General features: G+C 42.0%; 1 protein-coding gene across 1 annotated transcript; it reads left to right on the top strand.

Annotated features, from left to right (window-relative positions):
- The first annotated feature begins 6,351 nt into the window (after positions 1–6,351).
- Positions 6,352–8,258, top strand: LOC114710377 (activating transcription factor 7-interacting protein 2-like). Its single transcript, XM_028894508.2, has one exon. The coding sequence runs from the start codon at positions 6,655–6,657 to the stop codon at positions 8,011–8,013; it is 1,359 nt and encodes a 452-aa protein (XP_028750341.1). The 5' UTR covers positions 6,352–6,654; the 3' UTR covers positions 8,014–8,258.
- Positions 8,259–10,967: the final 2,709 nt, after the last annotated feature.

The raw sequence follows: 10,967 nt of genomic DNA, 5'->3' as shown, positions 1-10,967 counted from the left end.
CATTTACTTCTCTCCAGAGCCTCTGCCGTAAATCAACCTGAATAAGAGAAAACCGAAGAGATCCCAAACTGAATTTGAAAACCATTTCTGTTTTATCTGTGAGGCTTAGTGACTCCTCCTTTGCCAACTGATAAAGGCAGAAACCACGTCAACCATTTCCTATATCTGAAATCGTCATATGTTGAAACTCCAGCCTCTGAGACGATGATATTGGGAGGTCATAGGTCATAAGGGTGGTGTTCTGCTACCTAGGGTTAGTGCCCTTAAAGGAAGGCTTTTAGAGAAATCTTCCATCTCTTTGCTAATGTTCCACACAATGAGAAGAGAAATTTCGCCTATGAACCAGGAAGCAGACCTTGCCAGACCCTGAATCTACTAGTACCCTGATCTTGGACAGCTGTTTAAAACCCATCAAGTATGCAGTATTTGTTTGTTATAGCAATCCCAAAGACAAGACTCTTCTGCTTATCAGGCAAGCAGCCAATGTGTTCAGCTCCCACTGCATGCTGGGCCATCAGTGAATGGAGTAGAGTGATGCCTGGCCTCAAAATTAAAAGTTTTCCGCAAGAGAAGAAAGAAATTGACATAATAAATGACTTTATGGCTGAGAGCAATAAAGAGAATGAGGCCAAAGTGCATGGCAGTGAGGTGAACTGGTTCACCCAGGTCCAGCGGGCTTGGTAGAACTCTGTGAGGGGTGATGGTTGAACAAAATGTAACATTTGGACTAAAGTTCCTACTTGAACAAAAAGTTAGGTGAGCACTTGGATTTAGGGTTAGTTTTGCCAATGCTAAATCTCTATGAAACCCATATTTAAGTGGACCGTTCCCTTCTACCATGAGGTGGAATAGAGAGGAGCTAGTTTGTGTACTCACAAACCACGTCATGTAGTGAGAAACACTCTGACAAGTTTCACAGTGGAGATGAAGTAAATGACCAATTCTGAGCTTTTTTAGCCCTGATTGTAGATGAGGAAAAGCAGTCTGAGTTAACTTTCAAAGCTAATTTCCACAACAGATAGAGGAACCTTGATGTCTTAGTGCTAGTTAGGATCCTCAAAAGATGAAAGAAATCGTAAATGGTATAGTACCACTGATTGCTATATAACAAGCCACCCTGAAACATGGCAGCTTAAACAAGAAACATATATTCTTGCCTAGTTTTGTGAGCCATGACCTGTGACTCGGTGTCTCCTCAAGAGGCTGTTATCATGAAGTCAGCTGGGCTGTCATCAGCTCAAGCTGTGTTTGAGGAGGCTGCACTCCATGCTCACTCACCAACTGGAGGCAACCTCCCGTTCTCAAGGGCCTTTGGTCACATTATTTGTTACACTTCTCATTGCCAGGACCAAATGCCTAGCAAGAAGCAACTAAAGGGAGTAAGTTTTCTCTGGGGTCGAGAGGGGAGAGTGGGACCTTAGAGGCAGAGGGGATGCAGTGTGTCTTAGTGGGCAGGTGTGGAGGCAGGAATGGGAGGTAAGTGATCATATTGCATGTGCAGTCAGGAAGCAGAGAGAGATGAATCAATGCTGGACCTCAGTTCCCTTTCTTCTCTGCCAGGACCTCCTGGAAAGGTGCTGCTCATATTTAGGGTGAGTCTCTTACCTTAATCAAGCTAACCTAAATAATTCCTCACAGACATTCTCCGAGGTTGTTTTTATGGTGATTGTAAATCTCATCTAGCTGACAATCAAGATTAATCATCTTGAGATGATCAACTCCTTGCCATGTAATGCTCTCAATAGGGCAACTGGGAGTGTGGCAGCTTACTTCTCCCACAGCAAGAAGTCTGAAACATTGTGAGTGAGTGGGTGTACAATGTGGAAACTGGAGTCTTTTGGAAAACTAATCAAAGTGACATCTTCCCATTTTGCCATATTCTCTTCATTATGTCTGAGTCATGTCCTACCCACACCAAAGAGAATGTGTGTACTTACTACAAAGACAGATGACTAGGGCTGATTTGGAACAATGTGTTAGATGCTTCTTACAGAAAAAGGGAGGAGTTTTAAGAAATGTGGAAGTCAAAATGAAAAGTTTCACTAGACAGTTATATAAAACTTTATTGTCATGGTTTGGATACATGATTCAATTGAATGGTACACCAAAACAATGACTAGAATTAACTAATATAACTTGAATAAGGGATCAAAACAAACTGCTAGAGCAAGTCATTTACCTATTGAGTCAGAGACATAGTAAGACCTTCCCTATCATTAAGTACCTTTGACTGTATCAGCTTCCCAAATAAATAAGTAGAATGATCCATACCGATGCCAAAACTAACAGTCTGTCTTTCACAGACGTTGCTAGGTTATCCAATTTCCTAGCCTGTTGCTGGAGGGCTTCTCTCCAGGTTCCCCAAGCCCGGCAGTCCCACAATCCACTTATAAAATAATCACTCAGACGCTTATATCACTTATAAACTGTATGGCCGTGGCAGGCTTCTTGCTAACAGTTCTTTTATCTTAAATTAACCCATTTTTATAAATCTATACCTTGCCACGTGGCTGGTGGCTTACCAGAGTCTTTACATGCTGCTTGTCCTGGCGGTGGCTGCCATGTCTCTCCTCTCAGCCTTCCGCTTCCCAGAATTCTCCTCTCTCCTTGTCCTACCTACTTCCTGCCTGGCAACCTACTTCCTGGCTGGTCACTGGCCATCAGTGTTTTATTTATATAGAGCAATATCCACAGCACTAGCCATACACTTATCTAACATTCCAACTGTTAATTTGTTAAACTGTAGTTAGTTTTAAAGGTTTCTTTGTGCATGGTGAACTGCAACCTAACTTGATGCACAGAGTGAAACCTATTATTTGTATCACATCCAAGATAGACATGAGTTGTAGCTAATCAGACTACCATTACACCTTATTTCTGTTTCCTATGTTCTACTTTCTTTTCTCTGGCTATAAGTAAAACTTACCCATGTAGGGGTCAAGACACTCTTAACCATTTTTGGTCCAGATTGCTGCCTGGTCCTAGAATAAAAAATAAATCCAATTAAGGTCCACTGTAATTTTAACACACCCAATTTCCCAATACTTCCTGTTTGCCCACCCGCCCCTTCCCATCAACCAATGGTTGACTCTACTGTCCAGACACTTGCTGTTCCTCAATGTTCTCAACCCTCATCTTTGTTCTCCACCGTGTATTTATAGCAGACCAGCACACTAGTTGGACTGATGGTTTTAAAAATATCTACTTGACTGTATGGCTAGAGATGTAGAGCAGTTGGTAGAGCACTTGCCTAACACACAGGAAGCCCTGGATTTCATGCACTGTACTGCCTAAAACTGGGTATGGTCTTTTACACCTAAACTCTAGTGGTAGGAGCATCAGAAGTCCAAGGCCACCCTTGGCTACACAGCAAACTTAGATAATCCTGATCTATGTGAATACACACCTTAAATATGTGTAGGGCTCCTTTGGCTTTACTCCAATGTGTGTGGAGTTGAGAGCTTATATAAAAGATTATATTTCTACAGATATAGGATAAAATAAATTCTTAAGAGTTAATTAAAAAGAAGCTTTTACCTATCGTAATAAAAAAAAGTTAAAGACTCAATTTCTCACTGTCCTACATAGTGTTTAAAACACAGTGAACAGGTGGGTCTGTTTGAATTTACTACATGTCGGGTCCCATCTGGTGAAAGACACACACACACACACACACACACACACTGCCTAAGGCTCTGGAGAAAGGCAGAGTGAGAGTGGACTATGCCCCACCCCAACCGCCATCCTCCAGGCACGAGGCTATTGACACCTGAAATGAGATTGTTTTCTGCCGCCTTTGGGGACACCCGAGTCAACATTCCATATTCATTAACTAGTGAACAGCTGTGGAAGGGAAAGCCTTTCACAGAAGGCCACTCAGAGCTTGCTCAGTCAACGCCTCCTTCAATGGCTCTGCTAAGCATCACCCTTGACTTCCTCCTGAATGTCCTCCCGAGTTGTCCAGCTCTACTGTGCAGCCTGTGATTTGTGTTTGGACTCCAGGTGCAGGAAGGAACATCTAGGAAAGCCTGAGCACTCAGACTAATGAAGGTCCTTTTGAAATCCCAAAGCAAGTCTAACTCTCTCTCCCTCCCTCCCTCCTTCCCTCTTTCTTCCCTCCCTCCCTTCCTTCATTCCTTCTTTACTCCCTGTCTTCCTCTCTCTCTTTTCATTCCTTCCTTCCTCTCTTTCATTCCTTCCCGCCTTCCTTCCTCTTTCTCTCTCTTCATTCCTTCCTCTCTCTGTCTCTGTCTCTCCACTCCTTCCTTTCTCTTTCTCTCTCTTCATTCCTTCCTTCCTCTCTCTCTCTTCATTCCTTCCTTCCTCTCTCCACTCCTTCCTGCCTTCCTTCCTCTTTCTCTCTCTTCATTCCTTCCTTCCTCTCTCCACTCCTTCCTGCCTGCCTTCCTCTTTCTCTCTCTTCATTCCTTCCTTCCTCTCTCCACTCCTTCCTGCCCTCCTTCCCCACCTTCTCCCTGTTGCTGTGCTCTCATTTTTTCACTCCATTCCTCCCTCCCTCCTTCTGCTCTCCCTCCATCCTCATCTACTTTTCCTTCTCTTATCTTTGTCTTTCCAACCTGTTTTTTTTTTCTATTTGCTTTGTCTGATGACTATTTCTTGGATGATCTACCTGTTTATTTCAGAGTTTTCATTGCTGAGAAGACAGTCTGTTTCAGTCTAGAGAAGTACCTAGTAAAATGCCAGAGACAGGGCTAGCTTTGTGACTGAGGACCTGGGAGAAGTCTGAGGCACCTGTATTTCAGGTTTGTGAATATTAGTAAATAATGTTCAGAAAGCCGTGTTTGGCATGGATAAATTACTGCCTGAAATAATTTCATCATCTCCCTCTAATCGCCAAGCCATTAAATAAAGAACTTCTAAGTCATCCTGACAATCAGATTAAAAGCATGCCACAGAATTGGAAGTCATTTTCATTGTGTCTTGTCTTGTTCTCAGAGGTTGACTGAGGTAATTCTAAACTTTATCCCTGAGTCATGGGCTTCCCTGGAATAAATTTAGTTCTAAAAAGAACCACAGTTTCCTTTCCTGTACTTCAGAGAAAGCTGTCATGACAGGCTAGAAAAGGTGTGCTAGTGTGGCTGTTAACACTGTTTGCACATTCTTAGGGTGCCCCCTTCTGTATCCTGGTAGTAACGGTGTAGACCATTTTAGGTTGCAAATTTAAATCCAATTGTTCTTTCTGAGCTGTGTAAAGGGGGGATAGTACTCACATCATCTTAAGCTGGCTATGGATCCTAAGTGAGCCAACAATGGTGGCCTGATACAGCTTAGCAATAGTCATACTATAATAATTTTCTAACAAGTGTCTTAACCTTGGTCTTGTCTCTAAACCCCTAAGCAGGAAGATGATTACTATGATCCCTTAGTTACAGCTCAGAAATGAGTTAATTTTGTCAATGACATACACACTTTCCAAAATAAGATTATGCACCCCCATATCCTTTTTAGGTATGGTTGGGTAGACAGATGACCTGCCTCCCTCAGGCTCTTTGAAGGTAAGCAGCTGAAACCAACTAGACTTAACCTGAGCAAGAGAAGTTAAACCATTATAAGGTGCAGGAGCTTCTTGTAAGAACTCAAAGACCACAATACAAAGACACAGCTGAGCCAGCAGAGTTAACAATGGCATCTCCTGGTCTGCACTGAGTGTCCCGTTCAGTGCCTTGCAGCTCTAAGTCAGTTTGTCTGAAACCTCGGGTACTCTCTGGAACCAAACTATTCATTTTACTCCCAAGTTTTCAGGTAACCCAAATAGATGGCCTTCATCCGAGAGAGGTGCCTAGATGGCAGGAGGTGCAGTGTCAAGCTCCGGAGGCACAAGCTCAGTCCTGTAGACTTCCTGGCAAGAGTTTCTGGGCAGATGACCCAGCACCAGACACTTGACTTACCTGCACAGCTGTGGCAGCCAGGATACTTGATTTGTGCCTTGAGAAGAAGAGTTTGAACAACCGATGTCCTGGCCCTTCTTTACAGGAGGCTCCGCAAAGATGATGCTCTGACCATTGGCCCCCTGGAGGTGTGCAAGAGGCAGAGTAAGGGCAGTGGGACCAGGTCAGCACCGGGACTCATTGCTCCTAGAACTTGAACTGGGAGGGAGCAGCAAGCAGGCCTTCTTTATGTCTAGAAGGTCCTTGAAGGATGAATGAAAGTCTGTTTTACCAGATGGCAATACATCATTATCATTATTAGTAAAACAACGTAGTTGCCCTGGTCTTGACACCCTCTGGAAAACGAAAGTAGGGACTGAAAACCTGTTTGTCATCCTATCACAGCAGATGACAGACATTTGTCATCTGCAAACTTTCCATGAAAATACAAAATCAGCGTTTCGCCTGAGGTGGCCGCTCGCTTCTGTGTGGCGGCGGCCGGGGAGGGGCCGCGCCAGGAATCTACAATTAAGAGATTGACTAGAGCTGGGCATGGTGGTACGGCAGAGGCAGATGGATCTCTGAGTTGAAGGCCAGCCTGGTCTACTATTCAAGAAATGAAAAAAAAAAAAAATTGGGCAGCTTTAAACATGAGCTTATTTGGGGTTTTAAGTGCATTTCAACTTGAATTTATGAGGCTATAACCCCATTCATCATGGAACATCAGGACTTTAAATGAAGAGTCCAGAAAAGATGGATACAAAATATGGAAAGTCCAGACAGGAAAAGACAGAAAGTTTTAAAGGCCAAAAAAACAATGCCTACAAGTTGCCGGAAGCAGTTGGAGATCCTGAACAAGTCAAAGAATCTTGAAGCTTCAAAATCAACAGTTGGAACTAATATTCCAAATGGCTATGATCAGAAGATGTTTTCAGAAAACAAAGAAAATGTTAAGCTCATGAAAGCTTCAGAGCAAATTAATGAAAATGGTTGTGTAGCTCTGGAAAGGCATACAGCACTGCTAGAACAGGTTAAACATTGGATCCGACAGGAAATCTACATGATAAATTGTAATCTGTTTGATAAAAAACTGAATGAACTGAATGAACGCATTGGAAAGACCCAGTGTAAGAATAAGCATGAAGCAATAGCTGGTGAACTCTTTATAAAAATCAGAAGACTTCAAAGACGTATTAAAACAGTATTATCATCTCAAGGAAATTGTTTGGAACCAAACACATTACCCAATAATACAGTCTGTGAGGTTACAGATTCAGAGGCAATGAATTCAAGTGTGACCCAAGAGTCAGTTAAAAGCCGAAGTAAAAGAATGCCTTCTGTGAACCCTGATTGTTTTAACTCTTCAGAAAAAGCAAGTAGAAGGGTTAATTTGTCATCACCTTGTGTTGAGTTTGTTTCTGAAAGTAACACTGATGATGTTATGTTAATTTCTGTGGAAAAACCTAATTTGACAACTCCAGTTACATCAACTCCAACAGAAATTGGAAAAAACACATCAAGGAAATTTAGCAACTCACCTAATACCGTAATTGAAGTTGGGGCTGTAGAGAAGAAACTTGATTTTGTTATTGACTTGACAAAAGAAGGCCTGCCCAACTACAACAGAGAAAGCCCAGCATTCACCCTGAAGTCATCTTCGAAAGCTGTTTTAAGATCAAATGAAATAATCCCAGTGGCAGAAAATGGAGCTGAGGGTTTTGATTCATTTGAACACCTGCCACCTCTCCCAGAGCCACCACCACCACTCCCTGAGATGGCAGACAAAATCCAAGACACTCTTCCTCCCCAAAAGCCTGAGCTGAGAGTGAAGTGGGTGTTGAAGCCGCCAGGCATTGCCCTGACTTGGAACATCCCCAAGGTCAACCCCAAGTGTGCTCCTGTGGAGAGCTACCACCTCTTCCTGTGCTATGAGAACTCAAATCATTTGACTTGGAAGAAAATTGCAGAAATTAAAGCTTTACCTCTCCCAATGGCCTGCACTTTATCTCAGTTTTTAACTTCCAACAAATATTATTTTACTGTTCAGTCGAAAGACATTTTTGGGCGATATGGACCATTTTGTAATATAAAATCTATTCTTGGGTTTTCTGAAAACCTTACCTAAAAAGTTCTCAGTAATTATATGTTGTGTACATGTCATGTTTTCATATTTGAATGTTTGTTTACAGTGTTTCTCTAACACTATACATTGTAACATTGCGCAGTTCAGTTTGTGACCCCTTTGTATGGGAACAGTCCTACATGTATTGTGTCTTGGAATTTTGTGTATTTCTAATTTGCATTCAGTATGTACTTCTGTGATCTGTGTTCTCACACAATACCCTATCGTGGACCCATGTTGCCACTGTGTGTTCCTGTGGTGGCAGTGAAGTTGCTGCTGTGTCAGAAGCCCTCTTGTACAAGCAGCCACTTTCCCCATTCTTGACAATCAGCTGTAATCCTGGGATGTATCCCTGCCATGATCTAGTACACAGAAATCCCTTCCTTTTTCTTTTATTCTAAAGCAGACTTTTGATTTGCACCCTTTTCTTTGATTTTGTTTGGCTAGCAATCATTTGAGAGAAACAACTTGGAGGTTTTGCCTAAACACCACAATTAGTTAGGTCAGGCATTTGGGCATTGTGGGACAATGCCCTTAATCCCAGCACTTTGGGAATTCAAGGCAGGCTGATCTCTTTGTTCAAGCCAGACTGGTCTACATAAAAGTTCCAGTCTAGCCAGAGCTATTTAACAGGCTGTTTTAAAGAATTTTTTTCTTTGTTAAACATTGTGTGATATATATATATATATTTATATATGCACGGTGCTTCTTTAAAAAAAAAAATTCAACCTGCTATTTCAACCATGGAGTTGATCCCTTAGGTTGGAGACTTTAATTTGCTGATTTCTAATTTCTTTAAATGCCTCCCTTTGCCGTGTTCCTGGCTTCCCTCAGTACTAAGAGAACGTAATGCTTAAAAAGGCTCTGATAAAAGTATTTTGTGCACACCTCTCCCCAAAGAAGCACTTAAGTAGAGTGCAACCAGTCCAAGAGATGGTATGCCAAGAGAGCCCTGAGATGTCTGCGTCATCACTCAAGAGAGACAGACTACGTAGTTAGTAACTGGGATGTCAAACAAACCAGCATGGTGCTCAAGTGGGGCACTCTACTGGTGCACAGTGGAAGTTCTGAGGTACGAATAGGGAGCGGTTTCCCTGGGTGTCTGGTGTTCCTCTAAATCTTCATAAATAAAGCTTTTTTGTCAGTTAAAAAAAAAAAAAAAAAAAAAAAAAAAAAAAAAAAAAAAAAAAAAAAAAAAAAAAAGAAAATACAAAATCATAGGTGAATAATCCACACTAGGTTTCTAATAGGGTACAAGAAAGATCATGTTCTTTATTTTTCTAGCCCAATTCAGTTGCAAGTTCATTCTCATGCATCTTAAGGCCATTTGTGAGGATCTGGGGACAACTTTCTTTACCACCTGAGCATTGTATAAAATGTTAACCCCTTGGTGCAACTTCTTGTATTTTGAGATAGCTCTCCTCACCTTCTGTACCCAGTGTGGGCCAAGGCTCCCAGGACTCTGGGCACTGCAGTCTTGACCCAGCATCTGTGAAGTAAAGGTCTCAAAGGATTTCTTTCTTTGGGATCATGTGACCTGTAGCTGATTCAGGGAGGTGATGGTTCCTAAACACAACGAAGGGTCCAGGAATATAGAAATATAAAATTATAAGCTTAAGAGATAAAAACGGACAGTCATCAGCTCTAAAGGTTAACTGCTAACAATGGCTCTGCTTTACAGCCAGGTCCTCTGTCAGCAGCCAGGGGTTAACTTTTAACCCTCTTGCCCCTTGTAGCCAACAACTACCTCGACCAGGGTTAACTTTTAATAGTTGTTCCTACATGACTTCTAGCATGCATCCCATGCCTGATGGCCCTACGTGATTCCCAGCATGCACACCGTGCCTGACACTATAAAAGGGGGCCAGTAATCGCCTCCATTGCCACAGCCCAGAATCCCAACATTGGCTGTGGTCTCATCTAGCTGATAAGCTTTTGTGCCCCACAGTGTTTTATTTTAATTTTAATTTTTTTATTTTTATTTTTCTGGAATAAAGTTTGTTTCTGGTTTAATAGACTTTGGTGGTCTGTCCCCCATTATTGTGTGACCCTGGACCCAACACACACTCCAGTCATCCCAAATGCCAAAGAACTGACTTTCTTAAACAGAGCCATCCAGGATTTCCTCGTGAATTCACCACAACCATTCCCCCCACCCCCACCCCGGAGAGAATCAGACTCATTCACAAAAGCTCCTAAGTCAGCTGTTGAACTCTCCCATCTGCCTGTACTCTACTCAGAGTTAATCTCTACAGGCAGCCATTGATAATCTGGCATTTTCTGAATGCCCATGCAGCATCTAATTACTTAAATCTCCAGTCCATGTTAATTACAGCAACCATTTTTGAGAGTCCCCTTTGCCAAGTTCTTCATCATCCTTAGCTTTGATCCTTAAAGCAATTGACAAGAGAAACTGAGTTTTATGTATGTTGCCAAGGTTATAGAGCACACCATCCAACAGAAATAAAATTTTAATTTATTTTTTTCCAGAGCCATAGTAAAGACGTAAAAAAATACCTTTTAAACAACATATCCAAGAAGATTGCTGTTTTGACATGTCAATGATGTAAAAATTGATTCAATGTTTCACTTTTTTTTTTTTTTTTTTTGCATCGTCTTTAAAACACAATGTAGCCTCTTTTTGGTTTGTCTTTACTTGAGTCCCTCTTGATTTGGTTTAGTCACTTCTAGAAATAAATGCAGACATTCCGATAGTCCGGCCTTGCATTTACAATAGACCATTATCTTTGCTTTTGCTTTGTGTGGACTCAGAGAGAAAGAGATGGCAGAGGCAATCAGACGGGGAAGGAAATGTATAGAGACTATCACACTGATGTAGAAGAGAACCTCGCTGCCTCCTGGTCATGTCTGCAATTTAGTGCTGGGTCCTAATTAGCATCTGCAGGCCTGGAGGATTCATCTCTGTCATTCCCTTGATCTTGAGTTCTGGTTTCCCT

The sequence above is a fragment of the Peromyscus leucopus genome, chromosome 9 (genome assembly GCF_004664715.2).
Source record: "Peromyscus leucopus breed LL Stock chromosome 9, UCI_PerLeu_2.1, whole genome shotgun sequence".
Classification (NCBI taxonomy): Eukaryota; Metazoa; Chordata; class Mammalia; order Rodentia; family Cricetidae; genus Peromyscus; species Peromyscus leucopus.
Note: the sequence above shows the minus strand (reverse complement) of the source record. Positions and strands in the feature narration are given on the sequence as shown.